Source organism: Lepisma saccharinum, chromosome 1, assembly GCF_977018435.1.
Source record: "Lepisma saccharinum chromosome 1, izLepSacc3.1, whole genome shotgun sequence".
Lineage (NCBI taxonomy): Eukaryota > Metazoa > Arthropoda > Insecta > Zygentoma > Lepismatidae > Lepisma > Lepisma saccharinum.
In genome coordinates this window covers 52,070,890-52,096,205 of record NC_139229.1, presented here as the reverse complement: position 1 = coordinate 52,096,205, position 25,316 = coordinate 52,070,890, and the positions used below count along the sequence as shown (strand labels likewise).

The following is a 25,316-nucleotide window of genomic DNA, read 5'->3' as shown; positions in this document are numbered from 1 at the left end:
ATTCGTTGGACAGTATCCAATGGACATGCATCGAATTTACAATACGGCATATACCAATGTTCTTGAAGGATGTCAAATTGTGCTAATTACGCTGTAGAATTTTCGTGTAGGAATCTCGCTGGAATGGAAGTCAGGATTTAACAAGTTTTTTCCCTTGTGTGTATTTAATAGGGTCAATAACGAGGTTTGGAAATGTTGCTGTAAACGCAAACCGTTTTAGATGACTTGTCATTTTACAAGGGAATGCCGTTTAAGTAAGATAGCTACCGGCTTTATCTTAAGAACTTCCAGTGTGCCTGTATCTGAAAAAGAGCGTGGATCCTTCAATGCAATTAACACCCTACACCCTTGTAATGATGGGTGATTATCACGTATTTATTCCCCAGATCTCCTATCCGATGTGCTAATTTAAGCGTTAGATACACTGTCCATTTTTCTATGAGGGTTGTTTCTTTTTATCCCTATCACTGCTAACCCTGTCCTTCTGTAGGGGCAGGACCATATCTTCCATTAGTTCCGCCCTAATTTAAGTTCCTCTCCCCCACCCCCTTTTCACTTCTCTGGGGAGGTTTGAAAAGATGAATCCTCATTCTAGTCAGCCCTCAGACACGGCCTTGTTATTAGTGCGATGTAAGCCGTGAAGACATCCCTTTTTTTCTTTAAGGGGATGGCGGAGGGGGCGGTGGATTTATGTTTACTCTCGGCGGCGCGACATCGGAGCCTTCTCTCTCTCCCTCTCGACCACCGACTTCCCGGCAGGAAACAAACATCTGTAGCTTGGATGGTCAATAAACTTGGTTTGGTATCTCTGGTTATTCCCGAGAAAATTTCTCTCTCGTCTCTATCACAGCGCGAGCGGGCCTTGGAAACACTGTTTGTCCTCCGACTGAATTTATATGCAAAGTCCAGCTCCAGACCATCACGGGGACGTGTATCTGGTTTACAGATGCCTCTTGCTGTTGTGCAGTATCCCACGAGGAAAATGGTCATGTTGACTCAAAAACAGAATGGCGTCCGAAGCAGTGATGTTTGCGGTGGCGCCAAGGTTTGAAACACACAGACTTGGTTTACAATTTCATGCAAATAAGAAAACCATCATGACACCAATCTCCGTGGCGGAGTGGTTAGCACAGCGCGGGAATTACGGCCTGAACATTGATTTTCTTTGTGTCAATTCAGTAGGTATCTAAAGCTGGCGCAAATGTCATCATCCTATTTGAACTGACCTTTATTTTGACATCTTGTTGATTATATCAGTAGTGTTTTGTCAGTTAAATAGAAGATACTCACGAAATTTATTGTGTGCGAAAATGAATAAGTATACCTCTTTGTTCAGGTCCAGTCCCAATTAGCCTATTTGTGCATCAAATTGAGCTTAAAACCAAAACTCGAAACTCAAAAACATGAAGAGGAACAAGTTACTAGCCTTTTGTGCGATACGTCGCCAATGTATGTTTGCAACCATCACAATGTTTAAGACTTGCCTCAGGCAAGCGAGAGTGGATAGTTAAATGCAGTTTGACAAACAATCCCCTCCCGGCAGCATTTCCAAGCTTGCTTATTACACGGAAATGGCCACGCTAATCTGTTATCAATAAACGAATCCGTTCCGGGGATTCGCTAAAATCAAGGCAGACAGAGACCATTCTGCGGTCAACATCGATTAGACATTAACCTCGAGAATAGTGCTTTTTACGCGTGCATACAACTACCGTAAGCGCCGCACAGGGCACGGGAATTCTGTGATGCCATTACGTTGAAGAACTTCAAACTCACGTCATTCCTCGCACGTTATTGGTAAATTCAACGCATAGCTGTTGCAGCGTATTGTGCCGCATTAGGGAAAAACAGAATACACTGATTGACGTTATCGTCATCAGGTTTTCATGGCATGTTGTACATTTTATGTTCGCGGACCAGTTTGATATGCTGTTTGCAGTTGTCTCTAGACCCGCTACGAGGCTCCCACAACGAAGTAGAAACTATGTGCTACGTCATTAAAACCAGGGTTGTTATAGGTCCAGGAATTTTAAATAAATTCAATTCTGGTCCAGGAGAGAAAATCCGCAAGCGTAAATGGGTTCTGGACCGTAAAGAACCTTTATATCTGTAAAGTATTTCAATTCGGTCCAGGAACCTTTTTACCAGATTAGTTTAAATACGGTCCAGGAACCTTTTTTCCGGCTGAATTTATTTACGGTCCAGGAACCTTTTTCCGGCTGAATTTAATTACGGTCCAGGACCCTTTTTTCCGGCTCAATTTAAATACGGTCCAGGAACCTTTTTTCAGACTGAATTTAAATTCGGTCCAGGAACCTTTTTTCCGGCTCAATTTAAATTCGGTCCAGGAATATTTTTCCGGATCTATTTAAATACGGTCCAGGAACATTTTTTTCCGGATCAATTTAAATTAGATCTAGGATCCTTTTTTCAATGAAACAAGAGACAAATTGGATCGAATGTAAATTGTGCGAGAAAAAGGGTTCCCGTCCTGTTACGGAACCAACTAGAACCCATTAGAATGTATGAATTTCTGGTATACTTAGTAATCCCAGGTCTGATAATTTCCAGGAATTGTAGAAAAATTCTATTACCCTCCGGAAAAGAAGATCAGCAAGTCGATATGGATTCTAGGCTGTAAAGAACTTTTTTATGAATAAAGTATTTCAATTCGACCCAGGGACCTTTTTTCAGGATGAATTTAAGTTCGGTCCAGGAACCTTTATTTAATGAAACAATACGCAACTTGGACCGAATTTAAATTGTGCGAGAAAAAAAATCCGGTTCTGCAGCGGGGCCCAATAGAACCCATTACAATTTTTGGATTCCTGGACCTTTAACAACCCTGATTAAAATACACTAAAACAAACGAAAACTCTCATCCTGTAACAAAAGTACTGTAAGTAAGCACTAGACCAATACATGGTGCTGTTGGCCCTCACTAAAGTGCTGCAGGAAGAGCATTTCGCACGAGCGCCAACTAGTTCGCACGGAAGACGCTAGATCGCGTACGGAATCGAGAACTTCTTGGCTCGAACAAATAACGCTCGAACAGGCTAAACGAGCGGTATACACTCGAAACCCAGTAGTACACGTATAACCGTAATTTGTCTGTGGTAGCCGTAGTGGTCCCTCAAATATGCATCATGAGGTGAAAGGTTGCAGTGAAATTGAAAGTTATTCATTATCTCCATGTTAAAATGTTTTTTTAGTCTATCTTACCAATACACAGTGATATTGTAATGAAACAGATGAATGTGGGCTGAAATTGCCAGGACGGATATTTTACAAATTGTTTGTGAGTGGGCCTTCATCGTTGTAATCTAATCAACATTCATCTTCACCGCCGCGACCAGTCAATACTAGCAGAAACGCGACGCTAAATTTTTTAAAAAAAATGCAAATACAAGTACTTTTTGGAGGTCACACGCACTTCCTCGCACACTTTCCTTCTCCGTTGCGGTAAACCTGACGGTACAAATAAGCGACATTCATTGGGTCAACCAACCAACATTCCTTCAGCGAAGATTTATAATTGGCTCTGCGCTGAAGCTTGCCTCATCGTCACAGTTCGAGTCTGCCATCTGCCGCGGCGAGGAGATCCCAGTTTACATTATCACTGCCAAATGTTAGCAACGCTTCTTCGCCGAAGTGGACAGTGCGTGGATTTGGTACGTCAGGAATGAAGGCAAGGGTGAAGCGTTGTAGCTATTTATTGTGGCTGCAGGGAGCAAGTCTTGTCTCGAGTAGCGGTATACACAGGTAACATGTTCCACTTCTTCGAAACATCGAATGTTTTGATGGGATATTTCTGTCTCAATGATTCTCAAGAGTACATCCGCCTCACTTAGTACTCAGGCTGTTTGTTTCTTTATACATCGTATTTGCAAACAGTACAGTTCAACCAACATGATTGGATTCCGATAACGTCATAATTTCTATACCGACCTGTAATATAATTTTCATTCGTACTAATGAAGATGAAGAAGCTTCTAACCGTGTGTACAAAGAGTGAAAAAAGTATCAATATGCACCTTTTAAAACACACCGTATTACTAAATTCGTTGACCCCTGTACATGTATACCCACCGCATTGAGTGGTACCAGGAATTACATCGCAATTGATGTGGGGATCCAATGCACGTATCACACAAGCCCGTTAAATACTGCGAGTAGTTCACAAATATTATGGAATGTTTATTAAACGTTTCCGAGCTAGGCGTGTCTTCCGGAGTGAAGTTCGAAAACGTGTTTTTAAAATATATACTGGCGGAGTGGTTAGCATAGCGCGCTACAATGCCAGGGGACTCGGGTTCGAATTTTGGAATCGGCGTTGTTTGTGAAGTCCCTTCATGCATTTCATCATATCATCACTGATACTTATCGTCGCGGTTAGCCAAATACACCATTTAGTGACAATTGCATCTTTAGCTTGATATTGCTTATGCACATACATGATTTTTAAATATACCAACCCCTACACTCTCCCCCAACTACACACACACATGCATACTCCGTGGCGGAAGAGCCTTTTGATGGCCAGTCGCTGCAAGTTGCTTATCGTTGGGGCCACTGTGAGGAAACTTTCTGAATCAGCTCCTCAACTACCCTCATGATGATGGCTCAACTCCTGAGATTTTTCTTTTTCTCACCGGGACCAAAAGCGAGACCGCCAATCACACTTCTACCCTCACATACAGTGGAGATGGTACTCCCATATTTCCAGAGTTCATAACTTTCTGAGTTTTTATACTTGTTCTTACATTAACTGTCTCAGGGGTGCGATGCTGCGTCGCTGCCGTCTCAAAACACATATCCCTAACGGAAGGCAGGTATCTGCCTAATGATCTTCCACGGTGTGTGATGTCTCGCGGCTATCTTGGGTGTGGTATTTTCAGAATCTCTGATATAACGAGGCCACCCACTTACACAGTGTTGGCCCTGTTCGGTTGCGTATGGTAATCGATGGTTTAGATAAGTGCGTCCGAGGGGGGAAATGCTAGCAGCACTTCAGCCTTTGTTATAAACTTGTTCTAATTATACATAGGGCCTTATATCACCTATGCAAACCTGAAGGTTAAGGAGGATGAGTGTCTTTTAATGATGCAGGTGTGTTCTTCTTGCCTCTATTGCTCCTTTGCCGAGAAATGTAATTTATAGAACGGAGTGAAACACCTTCAAATTAACACGGTAAAGAGTTGTGTTGATTGTGCACCAAATTGACAGAAAAGAATTCTGAAATGTTTGATATGGATTGCCGCTGTTAATTGCTTGTGCATGATTGAAATTTACAACGGTCACATTAGTTCTTTATATCCACGGGCCAGGCAGTTCAACCAAATTGTATATACGTATGCATTCCCAAGTTCTTGATCACAGAAAACCCAGTCGTCGTCCATTCCAAAATGTAGGGCGCAAAGTAACATCAACTGAGACTTGGTGTAACAGGCAAGAAATCAACAGATGGTCAAGAAATAGTCAAGAAAGTATGCTTGTGGTCAAGAATTTTGCTATTTTTTACAATATAGTGAATTTACATTGTTATACAGGGTGTTTCCGGGCTGATGATACAAACTTTCAGGGATGATGGAGAAGGGCAGATGTATCAATTTGAGATAAGGAACCCTGGTTCGGAAACGACTTAGTAGATAGCTATAAGCGATTGTACGAAGATTTAATACTTTTATTACCTGCGCAAGTTTCACAAGCTGCTACAATCACAACAGTTGTTCAAAGTGGCGTCCTCCAGCTTTGCTGCAGGCCTGGCATCGTTGCACAAAGTTCTGGCGTACGTGTTGGAACAACCCCGAGGTCGTTCGTACAATGTCACAGGCAGCGAGAATTCTTGCCATGAGATCCTCTTCAGTCTGCTTCAAAGGGAAACGCCAGAACACCGATTTTCGCTTATAACTTTTGACTAAGTCGTTTCGGGACCAGGGTTCATTGTCTCAAATTGATGCATGTGCCGTTCTCCATCATCCCTGAAAGTTCGTATCATCAGCCCGGAAACACTCTGTATAGCCTACCTGTACGTGGATTTGATAAAATTGAATATTTGCAAATCTAAAATTGTCTTAGTTCTGGTTAAGATTTGCTCACTTTGTTTCTTAAGAATTACATTCCTGTATGCATGAAGTTTTGTAAAAATATTAAATAAAGTAATGTGGCCATTCTTCATCCAGGATGAAGTCTTAAGTATTAATTTTTACATGCAAGCAAGTCTAAATCTCTTGTTAAAGTACACCTTCAGTTTTCCTTGTGGTGGGGATTTTTCATTGAATAAAAATATGTATTTTCTTAATTTCCAACCATATCCAATTAGGGGGCGATTAAATAAATGTTAAGAGAAAGGGAAAAAAGGTCAAGAGAAAGTCATGAATTTTGGGTGTTATTTTGGTAGACACCTTGTGTAAGAGAAATTGGCGTTGTTCAGCATCGTGAAACCGCTTCAGTCATTTGTAGACACCCCGTATATTTATGTATCGTGCAATACTGAAACTACGCAATGCGTAAATAATATTGTCGCGAGGAAAGATCACCTTAATAAAACCGGAAGTAGAATCCTCCCGTGTCGTCAAGTAAGGAACATCTGATCTCGTGATGCCATCTCCTAGACATAATCTGGGAGAGGCCGCGGTTGCTTCCCACCCTTTGCGTAAACACCCTTGCGATTTGGTCTTAGCCCAGCGCTTCTGGCTTCGTGTTTGTTTTCCTTGAGGGAAACATGAATCTGCATAAAGGGCACACTTTCCCAAACCGCTGAGAATTCTGTTAGCGTTGGTGAAGTTTTACCCCTCTCCCCCCCACCTCCACTCCATCCTCAACCTAGAGTTTGCATCCAAGCATAACACTAGTCGAATTAATTTCGTTGCAACCCTTATTTTTCTCCCCTGACCCGGAATAGCTGCACTTCCTGCATAATGGAAACTAAGAATAGCATTGAGCCCTAGCGTTCTTGTCTCGGCTTGCAAATGCGAAGCCTGTCTCGTTCTTGAAATTATATATTTTCAAATATGTATTAAAACAAATTAATATGTTACTTTCTTTGAGACACTTAAAGAAAGTGATTTGTAAATAATCAGAAGTTACCCTCTTGAAACATCCGAATGAGCAACTTAGTTAAGGAATTTTGGTTTAGGCTAAATTTTAGAACGCCTTAAACAGTTTGGGGGCCGTTATGATTACTTGGTATGATTCACCACACGAAAGACCCGGGTTCGATTCCTGGGGTCGAAATATTATCAACAATGTTCCCGTATAAATCGGACGAATTACCTCCTAACATATGGGTCAATGAGGTGTAGAGGCATCCGAAGCACGGTGTTGATCTCACCCCCGATATTGCCAAGACCGAGGATTTATCATGCCGTAATTCCACACCAAGGCACAACACGAGACATTTTTGGACCTTATATGTCGATTTTGTTCTAGCCTTGTGTGTGTTGGCAGTGTCCTCTCACTTGTTATTCTAGGTTAGTTTAATAATATTTTGCATGTATTCATTGTTGATTAGTTCAAGACAAGAGCGATGCTTGAATTTAGGTATCCAAGGCGTGCCGACCAGAACGACAGACTGTACAAAGTTTCCTCTCGGCTCTGTACGTTCCCTAGCTGACGGAAATGAATGACGAAGACGGAAAACACAATATGTATTAACACCTTGAGACTCGATGCTAGAGAGGACTTAAACAGGGCGCAAAGACGCGCGATACGTCAAAGCACTCATCATATTCTTGCAGCCGTCGCCCTAACACAGCACAACTGAGATCCGTGCATGGTATGCAATGCAACAGTCTTCTGTGTATTTCGGGTTGCCTGACAGTAAGGTTAGGGAACTTCTGCTCGTCACTGTACAAAAACATGTTGGCGCGCAAAAAGCCCTTACTCAAATTGCCCATACACAGCGTTAACAGAGCTAGAAGCGATCAAAACCTATCCCTTTCGACTTTATATACAGTAAACATTTGATGTGAAAATAGACTTGACCATTCCTCCATCGGTGGTATCGTCGTCGCCTTGTAATCAATGGGTTCCGGGTTCGATTCCCGGTGGTTCGGATCCAACTTTAAACTGTAGGTCCAGTCCCGATTAGCCCTACTGTGCATAAAGTGGACTTAAAACATCAACGCAATCAATTACTCAATAGACTGGACTACATATGCTGGAAAAATTTCACACCCCAGCCCACTAGATGAAATGTAGTAGCCTTTAGATGGACAAGCACGGAAATCAGTTCTTATATTCATAAAAAGAATTACCTCAATTACAGTATTTGAATTGTTGGCTATGGCAATGTGGAAATCGTAAGGGTTCTATCAATTCCTTGGTTAGCTTACAAAAACAGTGAGAAAAAAAGTGAAATCATCTTTTTAGAAGAAACCGTTTCATCCGTGTTTCGATCTTCCCATCGATGTTCGCGGGTTCGAGTCCCGGACTGTGTTCTTTGTGAGTATCCTTTCATCAATTTCATCTAAGCATCACATATCCTCATCGCCGCAACTTGCTCAAATGGGCGTACGAACGATGTGTAATAACAAAATACAACTACAACGAACGTTTCGAAGAATGCTTGGCAATGCACCGTTTTCAAAGTGTTGACAAGCGAGTGTAAGTTGGCTGGAAATTAAAAGGATGGGGACACGTCTCTGGCGATCAATATGGAAATATTTGAAGACATCAGTTTCAGCAACTTTCTTTAAAAAGCTGCTGCTTTACTCCGCTTGTATTCATATTATTTCCCCCTTCAGTGAGAATTCAAGAATTGCCAATTGTGAATGTGGCTATTTTGGACTCCTTCCTCTCCCCAAAGGCTTGTAAGATACAAGACAAAACAGCTCAGTGAAGACGTGTGCCAAGAACTCATTCTGATAAGAAAGAAGTTCTACATCCTAAAGACACAAGACAACTTGTTTTTGCAAACACATCGGCTTGTTTACGCAATGTTTACTTCATATTAAATGTGAATTTAAGCTCTCTCTCCAACAATAGAACGTTCCCATTTGCACAAATTACAGATTAGGCCTACTCATTGACTGTTTACATCGGGATTAGAACCTGAGCAGGCATCTTCTGTCACGTGTTTGCCGCTTCGATTCGTTCGTCGTTTAAATATACAGGATCTTCCACAAACAACTCTCAGTATTTGGTTTCGGACTGCCACATACTAACAGCGATTACTTTTGAGCTGGTGTTTGAAGTCCACTTTATGCACAATAAGACTAATTGGGACTTGACTTAGAGTTTAAAGTATGTGCCACTATGTGCCTCCACCGGGTATCGAACCCGGGAGCCCTTGATTACAAGGCGACGACGCAATCACTGTGCCATTGGGGAGGCCCTAATTCACCACTCGAGTGAGTTTATTTACGATTGTCCTTTTTTTGGTTACATACCTCGCACGACCGTGCAAGTGTGCATTTCCTTTAATATAACACTCTTAGCCCAGCACGATATCTGCTAAGTGAGGTGAGTCAATAGAACGGGAGACGTACATTACTCTTCGATCTCGGAAGCATGTGTTTACCTTAAAATGTCCACGTTTTATGCACGTGTGTCATGCAATCGCGGTTTTTACTTATGGATTTATTGCAAAGTAAATAAGCTTAAAAGTTTAGAAAAGGCAAGGAGCTTATTTTCACTTATTATTTCGAATTGTTTCCTTGCATTTATAGTACGAAAATGAATCAAGATTCTCCCAAATAACCATATAGCAATATGTAATGGGAGATTTGAATACGTTGTTTGTTCAACGGTAAAATTCGTGTTCGAAATCAAACTTTAAAGATCTTTTTGAAACTTAACGGCATGCACTGGACAACCGAAAGCAACATTCAGATATAAATTCATGTCAACATTCCAGGACATGTTGTACCGTAATGTACTAATTGCCGATCTCCGTCACAGAGTGGTTAACACAGCGCGTTACGACGCCAGGAGTCCCGGGTTCGAATCCCAGCCTGGGTACGGGTGTCCTTTGTCAGTGTCAATCATTATCATCTTCGTGTTCAGCCAAACGTGGCAGAAAAGCGAAGTAAACGAAATCAAAATCTATATGCTGATTACTGAACACGAAACATTTACTTATCAATAATTTCATGTAAAAATTCGTGTTGTTCTTAATTAGTTTTTTATATGTAGCGACGATGACAGAATGAATTATGGTGAATAACATGAAAACCGCCAAAAACGCGTGCATGTTGTAAACGAGATTGGAACCCATGGTTTTCGGTTTGGCAGTACGCCATTTTAAACGTTATCCAACGGAGACTGGTTAGAGTGAACGTGAAAAATTGTTTGTTCGTTTGGATATTTGTGACGATGAGTTTAAAGGAATTTTAAACATATTATGTATGCTTTATTTGCTTTGACGTTTTACCTTTGACGAGTGCAGAGAAATTATTTTCAAGTATTTCGTACATTAATACAAAATATCTGTGTGCCTAATGTTTTGCAACTTTTCAAACTGCACAGGATGTTTTTTATCTTTATTGGAATTCCTTATTACTGTGAGCATCCCAATCTATTGTGTTTCTGGTAATAAGAGAAAGAGATTTCTTTCTTCATTTCATAGCCTACAGTTTTCTATTCATAAAAGAAACTGTAAGAAGTATTGGAGGTTGAATAAAATTCTAATTTAATAACTAGAATGCATCACATGTTGGACAGTGGCGCACAAATATGTTTTGGAACTGGTTACACGACATTAATTTTATCTGATCTGATATCATGAGTTTAGTAAATCTAAGTAGGCAGGATGCTCACCCACTATATGAATATTTTGACTATTAATTATACGATCAAAATATAACTTTTAATTTTGTTGTTCAACCTAAGTTTGTTCCTCACTGTACAAAACTCTGTTGTAAACACACGAATTGTGTTAAAGATTGTTGACATTTAAAAATAAATGGCAGTGCGCAGAGCTAAACGTGTATGAAATATTTACATTTGAATATATCCCTGTACCATATAGAGTGCTATCTTCTTTCATAATATATATATGCCTTCTTGTACTTTCCGGAACATTATAATTGTAGTTTAAGAGCATAATAAGTAGAACACTACAACAGGAAAAATCTAACGTTCAGTTCTTCCACTTCTACATGTTTATAGTCGTCCACAAATATAGAAGGACGCAAATTGTCCACCGCGATCTTCGTTTACATTGTTGCACGTGATGATATCACATTGATATCGCTACAGAGGGTATATGCTATGTTTGCTTTCAATTATGGGATCTCATAGTACGTGTAACACAAGCGAAGGAATATGGTGATGGACAATTTGAGTCAACACGATCCCACGAGAATGTACGTGATCTCCTTTGCCCATAGGAAATGAACACACACTTCCCTTTGAAGAGAGACTCGTTGTTTTTTTTGGGGGAGGGGAGGTGTTACTCCATTACTAATCAATCGACCACCGGGTTTGATCGTTCTTCAGTCTAAACTGTAGGTCGAGTCCCGCTTAGCCTATCCGAGTATAAATGTGGACTTTTAAGAAAGATAAACGCTGACTCGGTGTACGACTTTTGATTCAGCCATCGATGTTCCCGGGTTCGAATCCCGCCCTGTTCTTTCTTGATTGTTCATTCACCAGTTTCAATTAATCATCACTCATTGTCATCGTCGCGATAGCACAAAGTGGGAGAAATGGGACGCTAAATAATCGAAGTACCAAATATTTAAACAAACAATACACAAAAACATTGTCGGTTTGATTTTATTTTTATTTAGCGTCGATTTTCTGTAACTTTTGGCTAATCGTGACAATGAGAATGAGTGATGGTATGATTAAATTGATGAAGAGACACTCACAGTGAACATCTAAGGCCAGACCGACTTCGGGACCCTGGCGTTGTAGCGGCTTGTGCTAACCACTTTGCCACGGAAGTCTGCTTTAAAAAGTTGTTTTTCAAGTCCATTTTATGCACAGATAGGCTAATCGGGACTGGACCTACAGTTTAAAGTGGGGTCCGAACCACTGTGCTTCCACTGGGTATCGAACCCCGGAGTCTGTTTAGGTTGTCTCTTACACTTGAAACCAGGAGTCAGTTCTCGTGCGGGATGCTAGTAGAAACGAGGATGGAGCATGTAGCAATTGGAGTGTTGTGATGATCACACCATGCACGTTCGAGATGAAGAATGTGGAGAGCTTTGCTTCTGGCAACAATGTGAGAACTGGGGTGGAATTATGGAGGCAATATGTATAAATATTTTGACACTACCCTCGTGTAGCTTTGTAATGAACGTAGAGACACTATGCTTGAGTAAAAATTAGTCAAAATACGTTACCAGAGGACACGAGCTTCGAAAATATGGGGAAAGGGTACCATCCGGGCATCGAAGCGCGTGCTTCAGAATGCAGGTATATCGAGCACCCACTGCGTCACTCGGTCCAGCGGCTAGTGTGAATGCACAGGGACGGGACCACACAGCATAAGAATCACACACACCGAACTTGATCCGAGATCGGTTTGCAATGCTGTCATCATACTCACGAGCACGTTTTCCTTTATGAGGCGAACACTTTGTTTTCTTGCCTTCAGAGCTGCGTACTTCCACACACACTTTATGAGTTCACACGAGTACAGCAAAAGGAAGAAATCACTTCGGTCAAGAGCCTAAAAATCCGACGTTAAATTTGGTAGCTAGGCCGGCCAGAATCGATTGATTCCGACGGCACGGGTGTTACACATTCGGCACACGGGATCCACACACGTCGAGCACAGGGTAACAATGACCGCCGGAACGCAAAGGACAAAATATGACCTATGGTACTCACGTGAGGGATAAAAAAATCGAGCTGTCCCGGAGAGGCTTCCGTTCGCCCAGGCGGTGTCCTGCCGACTGGCTTGTCCCTACTGGATCACAGCTGTTCGGGAGAATCAATGGCACACGAACAGCCCGACAACAACGGGGAGCCCGCGAAACGCTCGAGCGTTCGTGCCCTCTCGCGTGTAATCTTTTTGTGCGTGAGCATCTCTTTTCCTCCCCTCTTTCTCTTCCCCCCTTCTCTCTCTCACACACACACCTTGCGTTATGTCTGCCCCGCATTACCTCTTCGAATAGTAACAATCACGATAAGACGTTTTTCCTCCCTGACTGCTAACAAGACAAGAATTTCATTTTACTGCACCAGAACGGCCTTGCTGTTTCTTTAAAACCACGGGACAAACCACAGTATACACTCAGGGGTGAAGAAGAATAAAAATGAAAAGCACGTGAAAAAAAAAAAAGTGGCCAGCAGTTACATTGGCGCGTGGTTTTTTTTCGCGCGCGTTTTTGCAGCTGTGTTGCCACATGTCGCGAACTTTGACATCGCTCGAACACACACTGACTACTAGTGTGAACAAAACAAGTTTCAGCTGCATTTACCGTCCGTAATCTTCCATTAACATTATATATCTTGTATGTTGCTGAATTTTATCTACCTGAAAGTGTAGAGTGATAGACTCATGAAAGTTTCAGGTTCGAATACCGACCTGGGCATGTTTCGTTGTGAGTCCATCTTTCGTCACACTCAATCGATCATCATTCATCCTCATCATCGCATTTAGCAAAAATAGAATGTAAGTGACTGTAAGTAAAACTACGAACGCACAAATATTCGCGATAACAATACAGAAGTATTCGTAAGTGATACGTTTCTAGATATATGGAGGATCGTATTATGAGACCTTTGCAGCACACTCTATGTAAGATAATAAAAATCGTGTGTGTGTGTGTACGTGTAACTTATAGATAATTTATATTGATATTTATTGTTTTTGTGTTTATTTATATTGTATCATTGTCACTGTAATTGAAGAAAATATTATCTATAGATGGCAAGAAAATAAATATGTACATACTCAAAACCGTAAATAATAGTCAACCCTATATAAGTAGTTTTTCGTTTACATATAATGTATAGTGAGATAATGTTAAGTGATAAATTACGCGTGCAGTAAGATATATTTAAATGCATTTCCTTTAAAAAAAATCTGCCAGCATCATACGTCACCTTGAATATCGGGCGATTATTAGTAATATTATTATTATTTTCAAAACAACTTTGTTACAATTTCGACACGAATGCGCGGACAGCCAGAACCACAAGGAAACGACTCGCATATCATAATTAAACATAATTTAATGCAATATTTAGACTTGTCAAAACACGAAATTTTAACCGTGTACATTAAAGGGGCGGAGGTGCAAGTAAAATTTCGTTTAATTTACAAGTGTTATTTCCAGTGTCCGGAACAGGCATATAATAGAGGCCTATAATAACAGTATTCAGTTGAGACATATTTAAGGGAAAGAAACCTTAAGTTTCAATTTGTATATTTTCGTCTTGCACATGGATAGATAATGATTATAAATTGCACTTGTGTGCACTATAAATATATATTTTTTAAAAACTGTATCATTGGATTACATTAATTAGGTCAGATATGTAACAATCGTTAATATTTGTAAAACTCTCATGGTTGTTTTTACGGTATTGGAATGGCAGAAGAAATTGACGGCATTGCACCGTCATTTCTCCAGTGAACTTTTTACAGTGTAGGTAGACAATTCTCTTTGCCAAATTTCATCTTTACAATTCGAGCAGTTTATGAGAATCTGGTTGTGTCAGTATAGATGCCTTCGTCCACCTCAGAGGCACACTTTTTTTTCAGCAACTTTTGTGATTAGTACTCTAAAAAGCCAGTCCGGTTATTTGTAACAGTGGATTGCTGATCAAACTGGCGGCATCCCGGTACTGTACCAATTCTATAAGATTTACACGTACGGGTCAGCAGAGCAGAAAACACACTGAACTGCTTCCTGAAGCATTTTGCTGCCTAAACATGTACGAGGAGGCTTCCAGCGGGTTTTTTGCCCCTCAAAAACGACTCCGCGAAAATGTGATAAGAATCGCACAGCTTCGTGGACGAGTTTGGGCTCCGAACGACATAAAATGCTTCCATCTGTGTAATTTTTTGCCTTTTGTTCCATCCTTAGTTGTGAATTTGTATGGTCCTCGGAAGTCTGAATCCATCGCAATGTATCTCATCAATCGGGCAGTCGGCCTTCGACTTGATTGACCACTTTTTCCCCTCTCAGCACAAGCTCTGTAGTTGCGGATGTGTGCAGATGCTCTTAACGAATCGCAAGAAAGTTCTTTAAACGCGCGATGACACGTATCGTTCGTACTCGGAATGATTAAAACTCAAAGAAATCTATTTTGCATTAAGTGTTTCGGTTCATTTGTATTCAGGCTTGTTACCAGTCGTCTTTCCCCACCTTTTGTAATTCTTTTTTTTTCTGTGTGGTTTACTGACCAATTATCGCCTCTCAGCCATTGATGTCGTCACCGGGGTGTAGAGATGACATAATTCAGAAGGTGTGGCTGGATCTGTCTGCAGGGAAACAATAGGTGCAAGGCAACAGACCAATCCATTTCGAGTGCTTTGTTGCCATTGGTTACAATGAACACGTGCATGTAACTCTTGTATTCCACATCTTTACCTTGGGTTCCTTAACGTATTCGTTTCTAATGATAGAGGGGTCATTCCATGTCAATTCATCCAGGCCATGTCACCCACCATCCCCGATTTTAATGAAATTCGGTATGCTTATAGAACTTTTGATGCTGATTACAAAAATGACAACTTTTTTACAATTGGTCAAGGGGTTCAGAAGTTACGCGCTTTTTAAGATCTCCGTGTACGCCACAAGCGGCTCCACTTTGAATGACACGCATTAGGTTATAAACAATCGTATCTTCCCTCGGGTTTGCCATAGAAACTTCAAGTTTGTTTTCTTTTGTTCAGAATAGTATAAGCTTTCATTTAAATAACGTTTCAGATGAATGCATCAATAAACATGTATTTTTATATATAGTTTTATGTATTTTTTTAGAAAAATAAATTACTAACTTCAAGAGCGAATTTCATGCAATGCCCCCCCCCCCTTCAATTTTCCCCCAATTTTATATGTAGAAAGCTCAGAGTGTGTACTAATTCCTAATGAGAAAATTGCGATGGGCGGTTCAGAGACAGGGTGATAAAAAAATCATTTGCATAAAATGACATTAAAAGTAAATCTTATTAAAAATGCTTATATATTTAGCACAAAGCCTGAAGTACAATATGTTTCAAGTTACAATATTCAAAATTTATGTTCACTAAGCATAGGCGTAACCTGGCGGGGGCAAAGGAAAGCTCTTGCCCTCTCCCAAATTTATAGATTAATTTAAAATTTGCAAGTAATAATTACAGTGGAACCCCGATTTAAGTTCCTCGATTTTACATTTTCCTTCATTTTGCATTCAATCTTGATGGTCTGGTTAGAAATTTTTCAAGATTTTACATTTTCCCGTATATTAAGTTTTTTCAGCTTGGTCTCCTGGATAACGTAAAATTGAGGTTCCACTGTATCTAAGTTAGTTTCAACAGTCTTCATTTTTTAAAATTTTATATATTATATAATTATTATTAACATTCCCAAGTTTAGCAAATTTATCTTCGAGAACATTCTTTTTGTGCATTTTATCTCAATATGGAAGTTATTTTTTGGCTACTCTTCATGGGGATACGTAATATGAAGTAAGAATTAATACTACACATTTGTGCTGATTGAAGTTTTTTCAAATGTAGCTTTCTTGCCACATACCACAGAAAATATCCTTGTGACGGGATGGTTGGAACAGTAAAAATACTTGTATAGACTTCTATAGTATAAAGCAACAAGTACGGCAATTATGTACCAATTCCGTAGAAATAGTATTCAAGGCATAAATTTCTTAGTAATCATCTAGAGTGAAATGACAACAACCCACAGTACAATGTGTCAGCGATTGCAAAGTATTACAACAGTACCAGGAAGTATGCACTCTTTTGAACTTACAGGTTCCGTAAGTTACATTTTACAAGTAACTGAGTTAGAGTAACGTACTGTTAATGATCATTGATTTGTGTAAACGTTACACAAAATCAATGATCATGAAGACTTCCGTGTTTTACTTATGTTTCTAGTACATAATATGTATTAATATATTTACATTATTACTGCTAATAAATGATGGAAAACACAGTCAGCTTTGCTTAATCGATTATAATTAAAAATCATTTGTATGCTGACCACGGTATTTTGAATATGGTGTCATTGATTCCACTTGCACCTATTTCTTTCTCCTCCAATCCAAGTTCAACAATATCCAAAGATCCACTCCCTCGACAATGACTTTTTCCTAGCTGGACAACAACACTCCAAACGAACGCAGCAGTCTACCAAAAACAATGGAGTTTTCACATACAATTAGAAATGAATTACAGTAAAGCGTGGATGTTCTAAATTTAGCATGCAACAAAGTATATTCCTTGCCAGCAATTCCAAGAAAATCCTTTCACGTAGCATCCGGAGAAGGTACATATTTTATTTTTATAGTCTGGAACAGAATTGTCCAATTTAGCTATTTCCCTACTGCAAAAAGTAACTCTGTTAACGTTACAGGTACTTAATTTTAAAAGTAGCTAGTTACAGTTAGAATTCCTAAATAAAAAGTAACTGTACTTGTAACTTTGTAACTATTTACTTCGAAACACTAGTTGTTTAACAGTCAGAGCAAAAATAGTAAGTGCCGATGTAATATGTTTTGTATAACTGTATGGTTTGACTTTTGTGAAAAAGTGGCTTTCCGAATTCCAACTGTAAACAGTTATGTACTAGCATGTGTGTGAGTGACTCAAACTTGTTTGTAGGATTGCTTCAAAAGTACACGTGAAAATGGCGATGCAGCTATTAAATTCTTGCATCCGCTTGGTCCATCAACTTCCCACTACTGGCCACAAAGAATTCTGTGTCCAGTGGACATTAACAACACAAATGGATGGACATATGTACTTAGTGATAAGTCAAATACTTTAGTGTGTTTGAAATGGTCAAAATATCCATCTAAAATGTGAACGGCACAATTTATAGTACATAAAATGTTGGCAATGCATAGAGTACAATTTTTAGGTACTATCTTAATGGGTCACTTGGAAACTATCTTCGGGTTGAGATAATCACAAAGTTTTCCATCGCATAAAAATAGTGTCCAGGATTATTTGATAAATATATTCGGAAAATCACAATTATTACTCTTTATTCATTTGTTCCTAAAGTGCCAGGAGGATCGCAAAATATATTTAACTTATAAATTTTGGAGGGCGCAAGTACTTCCCTTTGCCCCCGCCAGGTTACGCTTATGCTTACATTCACACATAGTGAACATAAATTTTGAATATTGTAACTTGAAACATATTGTACTTCAGGCTTTGTGCTAAATACATAAGCATTTTTAATAAGATTTACTTTTAATGTCATTTTATGCAAATGATTTTTTTATCACCCTGTCTCTGAACCGCCCATCGCAATTTTCTCATCAGGAATTAGTACACACTCTGAGCTTTCTACATATAAAATTGGGGGAAAATTGAAGGGGAGGCATTGCATGAAATTCGCTCTTGAAGTTAGTAATTTATTTTTCTAAAAAAATACATAAAACTATATATAAAAATACATGTTTATTGATGCATTCATCTGAAACGTTATTTAAATGAAAGCTTATACTATTCTGAACAAAAGAAAACAAACTTGAAGTTTCTATGGCAAACCCGAGGGAAGATACGATTGTTTATAACCTAATGCGTGTCATTCAAAGTGGAGCCGCTTGTGGCGTACACGGAGATTTTAAAAAGCGCGTAACTTCTGAACCCCTTGACCAATTTTAAAAAAAGTTGTAATTTTTGTAATCAGCATCAAAAGTTCTATAAGCATACCGAATTTCATCAAAATCGGGGATGGTGGGTGACATTTTCACAAAATTCTGGATGATTTGACATGGAATGACCCAGAGGTCTTATTCCATGTGCAGAAGACACCTTAAAACAATATCATTGTTTCATAATGGCGTCTACTTCCTGTACCGCGCACAAATTAGGTACCCAACACGTTCTCGGTCTTGGCCTATATGGAGGCGATGTGAACAGTACCATACTTCTTGGGATTATTGGTTGGAACCTTAGCAGAGGTGATTGGTGCATGTTGTGCAAAGTCATGTGTCCTATTTTTTAATCCGGAATAAAACATTTATTTATAAAACTTCACACTACAGGCAAATGCCCATTTATAGTGTTGTACATGTAATAATAACTCAACTCATTGCATGATTATAAAGAAATTTGTGTATAACATGGATACATAACTCTGTGTGCCGGCCCCCGTGGGGGAGTGGTTAGCGCATAGCGCTACGACGCCAGGGGTCCCGGGTTCGAATCCTGGGCTGGGCATGGATGTTTGTGAGTGTCCATCAATTTCATCACATCATCACTCATCCCCATATTCGCAAAGTAGCCAAAAGTGGCACAAAAAGCGAAGTAAAATCAAGCAAATCAATCAACACAACTGTTGTGTTTACATGATTATATGTATATACACACACATAGATATTTTAGCGTTTGTTGCATCGCCTCATTCTCCTATTTGTCATGCATTTCTAAAAAAAATAATACTTGTCCCGTCTAGTTCGCTGCACTTTTTGACTCTCTTTGCGCCGACGCGTCTAAGTTGGTTACACGGTGCAACACCGACTCGTCTACTTCGTTTTGCACTACGTTCTGGAGCGGTGTACAGTGTGTTGTATGATCGCGTGATCCTGGATAATCAATCACCTGAAAGTTAAAAGCATCATACTGTCATTTGTTTTATCTTCCTGTGTTTCTAATTGATACGTTGTACTTGCACCAGGATGACACTGGGATACACCTGCACTACACAGAGTGTCAAATAGTATAGTGAATTAGACTGGGCTAGTGAGGTAGAAAAGTGACAATGAACTGAGTGCAGATATAAAATAATATGAATAGATTATTTTGTAAGTGAGGTAGAAAAGTGACAAAATGAACTGAGTGCAGATATAAAATAATATGGATATATTATTTTGTAAGAAATGATATTTTGATACAAATAATCTAGACTAGTCTATGCATCTGACTCTTGCATATTTTTCCATAAATATACAGCAACATAGATCTGTGTGCTTTTGTGGTGCCAATAAGCAACAATTTCAACCGACGAAATCAACCGCATACGTACAACGCGCGAAGTGTCGACTGAGCAGCTTAGAAGAAGTGTGGCAACCCTGGAGGGCCAGGGGTGTGGGTGGAGGCAAGGGGAAGCTCTGACCTTGACTGGACTGTTTTCGTGGCGAGAGCTTTAGTAATTTGCATCCGCCGCTTTCATTGAACCCGGGACCAATTAGAGGACTATTTTACATTCCAGTAATAGGCCTAATGTATATATCTGTGAAGCTCAATTACTGGCTCATTTATCCTGAACCTAAGTTAAGCTCAATAAGCCCTTCATACGTATGAGATTCTCAGAAGAAAATATAGAGAGAAAGAGGAGGGGCCGTTTCTTAAAAGAGAAAAGGAACCACTCCGGTGAATCTGTACGTATCTCCTCCGTAGAGATAAATGATTGCCGGATCTTCCCTTTTTCTCTTGCTGTCGGCAACTCTCAAGAGGACAGTATCATAGGAATGAAGCCATAAATCTGTCATTCCTCGCTTTCTTAATTGTTTAGGTCTGGTGAATTTGAACTTTTGGAGATAAAACTATGCAGGACCCTCTCCCACACGGCGTGTCGAGACAGCGAGACCCGGGATATATTTCCTGTGTATAGTTCTCGATTGTAATAGCTATTTGATGGCTTCCTGTAAGACTTGTTCGAAAATAGTGTTAAAGCATATTTACTGCCATTTAGCATCAGATCTTGTTTTTTTATGTCGCTTCTATTCCACTTGGTAAATTGCGACGAGGACAAGAAGGGAGAAGCGACTAACAAGAAGCTTTAATATCTCACAAGAGATTCGATCATATGACCCCTGGATTCCTAATCACGGAAGATGACATTGTTCCTTTTTTATTTTGACGCAGCGAAATCTTTCCTTTCACATCAAAGAGTTTTAATAGTCAAAGAGAGACCCATCTAATAAATCTGATAAAGGCCTCCCCGATGACGTAGTTGTAACGCCATCCCACTTTAACTGCAGGTCCATTCCCGATTAGCCTTGCAGTGCATACAATGTACTTAAAAACAAAATCAAATCAAATAAATATGATAAGGACGAAACTCAAAAGCGTTCATCTCCTGCATCTTTTCTGTTACGTTCGGCTAATGGCAACGTATTTGATGAATGATGATTAGGTGAAATTGTTGAAGGGACACTCGCAAAGCAAGAGTAAGCAAAATAACAAAAAATGCATTTTAGGCAAGATTATGCGAAATAACAAAAAATGCATTTTAGGCAAGATTATGCGAAATAACAAAAAATGCATTTTAGGCAAGATTATGCAAAATAGGTCCAAAATCTCAAATAGACATTTATATATACTATGAAAATGCGTTATCAGGTTTAAAGCAGTAAACTTGTATTGTATTTTACTGAAAGGAATCCCCAGCCTAATAATTGCTAATGAGTATTCTAAATTGGGATTTACTGTACCATATCACAATACAAACTTCAAATCAGAAGCAACGAAACATTAGTTGTAATTTTTCTAAATTACAAGTGAAATTTCAACCGTATATGATATGCTCCTTGTTTGCCCGCAACCTAGATAAGCAGAAGAGATGAGCGGGTTGCCGAATGTCCAGGATTTCCTCTGCAAATGACCGTTCTCTCCCTGTTATATCTTTCTCTTTTCTCTGTTCCTCCCCTCAATCACTTGAAAGCCGCACAGAAACGAACAACCAAGTTTTTGTCTGTTATCTGTGCATATGTAAATAAACAACCAATGAAATGACAGTTCGTCCGTGTTTATTATGCATTTATTTTACTCTGCTGAGAACATAAAATAGTTAAAATAGCAACTCTAGCTATAAGTTCGATTACAATTTATTCTTTGCTTTAAGTTTGGCATTATGCCACTTGAATAGTCGAGCGTATTGGGTGGTCGACTTACAATCTCACCAGCAAAGGTTCTGGGTTCGAAACCCGGCCTCGGCATAGCTGTTCTTTTGGGTGGACGTTCATCAATTTCATCTAATCATCACTCACTCCATACTTCATGAGCCTGTAGAGGCAGAAACGCGATATGATATACGAAAAAAGGCACATACGAAGTTTGATATCACTTCTATCACTGTAATATGGACACCATGTACTATGTTTGATGCAATATCGCACTTGTTTTCTCAATTTTATTTTCAGTTCTTTGAAAGTATTATTTCATTGCGGTCGAAGGGGGTAGTAGTGAAATTGGAACACACATCAACCCAGTGAATAAAGAATGATGATGCAGATGTTTTAGTAGTACTTCAACCAGCATGTTTACATTCAGGAGGAATTCAAGCGAAGTAGTTTGAAACGCGAATTTATAAATGTCACCATGATGGAATTTTGTAGAATAGGGCTTTGCGTAAGAGTGAGACTTGTAGCGTGTTTCTCAAGTGAAAGTGACCAATGGGGTGTTGAAAGGGGCAGGCTGCCAGCGAGTAAATGTAGCGTAGAGTGTGTCAATGTCCGCCGTGGCCCACGCATGCACTCGTTCACGTAAGAGTGAAGAGTACTCCAGTGCAGAGTACCATGGCGGTAAAGTACAAGTTGACTACTCAGAAGACATCAACAGTTGTATTGTGTGCAACATAACTGTAAACGTTTATTCTTGTTTGCAGACATTAGCATAACCTCCTACAAAGGAAGTCAACGCAATGACACGTGAAAGTTATCTCGGTATTTTTTTCATTTGGTGTATAGGAACTTTCGCTTCAACACCAGATTTCAAAATTGCTCTTGTAATTTAAGCAACGATATTCTTCCCTGAAGGGGTTGGTAAGTTTCTACATGGTTAGTTATGTAGAGTTACATCGAAAATATATTTTTTTTATTTTTCTGTAACCTAATCATGGCCATGAGGTGAATGATGAATAAATAAAATTGCCGCTGGGACGTCAATGCCCAGGCTGGGATTCGAACACACGGAATCTTCAGGAATTGACCACTTGATGCACTCGACCACAAAGGAGGCTGAGGATGAGAGGCGTTATACCAGTTGGAAGAACACCGTCGAAAAATTAATATGGAAGAACTATGCAATTACTTGTGAAGGACTTGGTGTTGGAACCGGTAACTTAATGACAAGTACTGCTAAATCTCTCAGAAGTTAAAAGATAATGCAATGCGGTGCAATGAAGCTTGGCGAAATTTAAAATCAATCAAAATTGAATTTACAATAAAGCCACGGCCACACATCTGGATTCGATTATCAGTCCTCTGTATTATTTATTTCCTCGTATTCAGTGACCGAGAGATGTACGCCATGCTGAAGCAGCAATTTCCTTGCCATCTTGATTTACACTATTCCTAGGAAGAAAAGAAGACCTGCCTTTCTCAGACTTACTGATTTCTGATATGAGTGTACAAAAGAGAGAGCATCGAATACATTTTTAAGATTTGACCCTTTAATCGACGTGCATTTGCCCAATTTCGTTCCTCCTTTTTTTCAATCTTCAACGCCGGTTCTTGTAAGCTTTTGTATTGTCTGACATGTTCCATTTTAGTTTTTTGACCCCTTAGACATCTTATTTCTCTGTTACTTGCTTTTCTACCTTTTTATGTTTATGAACATGAATAGTGAACTGATAAAGTAAACGATTGGACAATGCCTTGAATGCCTTCCACAGGATTCAAACCTAGGCCTTCTGTCGTCGTGGTACGCTACACTAACCACTCCATCACAAGACAGTGGTTTTCAGTGTTCTAATAGGGCTCCAACCACACAGAAATTGAGTACACCCTGAAAAGAATATGCAACTGAGTTGCCATCATTTCAGAATGTGTGTTACGTCAATAGTAGCCAAAGTAGACTAATTAATCTCTGCGTGATTTTCCTGTTCGACCAAGTCATGATCGAAAGTGGTTGAGTAAAGTTATCTACATGTAGTTAGGTTTTTCATGTTACATTAAATTCTGCTGGATATGGGCTTCGCGTGTACTGTAGAAATGTTACAAAGTGGCGTGGCTAAAAGCACAGAGGAGTTAGAATTCAGAGTGAGATCCGACCTAGCGAAATGTATCTCCACTTCAAATTGAACCCGGGACCCCTTGATTACAAGGCGATAGCCATATTCACAGTTCATATTTCAGTGGTAACGTCGTGGACATCACATCACGTGAAAGGTTCTGAGCGAGATACTTTGATAACCTAGTCCTATTGTGATGTAGAAGGAAATTCTAAATTTTCCGCTGAAATGATCGGATTTAGGGATGGTATGAGTGTCTCGGTCTCATCTCGAGTTGCGAGTGCCGGCCTTGTCTCGTTCTCGTCTCGGTCTGTAGCTATAATACGTGTATATGTAAACAACATATACAACGTGTACAAACTTTCACAGCGTATAGAGGTCGTTGAGACAAATAACCCTTGTTGATAATGTTTTTTCTGTTTGACACCTCATTTCGAGCCGGCTCGGTGTTCAAATTTCTACTATCCACCGAAGTTACCGGATTCGACTCCCAGTCTGGGAGTGGGTGTTACTTACGAGTATCCTATTCCATCGTTGCTATTTGTCAAAAGTGGCAGAAAGACGACATTAAATATAAAATATACACCGTCGACTCTACAAGCCGTCGGAAAACTGAATTTTATCCTGAATGTATGCAACCACACAGTCCATGTTCACAATTGCCTCTAGCGGATTGACTGCAATGACTAAGAACAAAACAGATGACTTATCTATAACCAGGTGCATATCGGCACGATATGTCTGAAGATATCGAATAGTAAAGTAGATCTGTTTTAGGTAAAATTTCAAATCTCATACCAAAGTCTCGAACGAGGCCTAGAGTCTCAGTGTATGAGGGCTGTCTCTATAATACAGGGGTGTTTTTCGTTCACAACTTGTCTCCAAGGGTTTTCGTGTCGATTTTTACATCTCGTGTAGACAAGAGATTTGTCTCGTCTCAGTACCATCATCAGTCGTATTGCGAAAGAGAAAATTGTTGTAGTGCTTAGATTTAATATAGAAAGTATCAATTTCAAACAGTTGTTGCTTACTGGAATATTTTAGTAGAATGTCTTATTAGAATTCTTTAACCATTAACACGATTATCCTCTATACTTTTTTTATAGAATCTGATTGGTATGACTAATGTTTTTACTAATTACAATGTATTTACTAGTGTGTTGTTCTCTTTTCCTCTGTTGCTATAGAGGTGAAAGAAACTTTCAAGGAGGAGATTGAGAGAGGAGGAGTTCCATTCCATGAAGTTTGCGGAGAAGGTGAGTATTTGTGTATTGCGTA

At 39.6% G+C, this 25,316-nt stretch overlaps 1 protein-coding gene across 2 annotated transcripts in view; it reads left to right on the top strand.

The window, feature by feature from the left end:
* The window catches only part of MED20 (Mediator complex subunit 20), a 536,245-nt gene that overhangs the window by 198,070 nt on the left and 312,859 nt on the right, over nt 1-25,316 (top strand). Inside the window, exon 3 of one of the 2 annotated variants that reach the window (XM_083131721.1) lies at nt 25,226-25,294. The exons of the other annotated variant lie outside the window; for it this stretch is intronic. Within the exon in view, the coding sequence (XP_082987847.1) occupies nt 25,226-25,294 (69 nt within the window). The remainder of the gene's footprint in view (nt 1-25,225; nt 25,295-25,316) is intronic. 2 annotated transcript variants of the gene reach the window in all.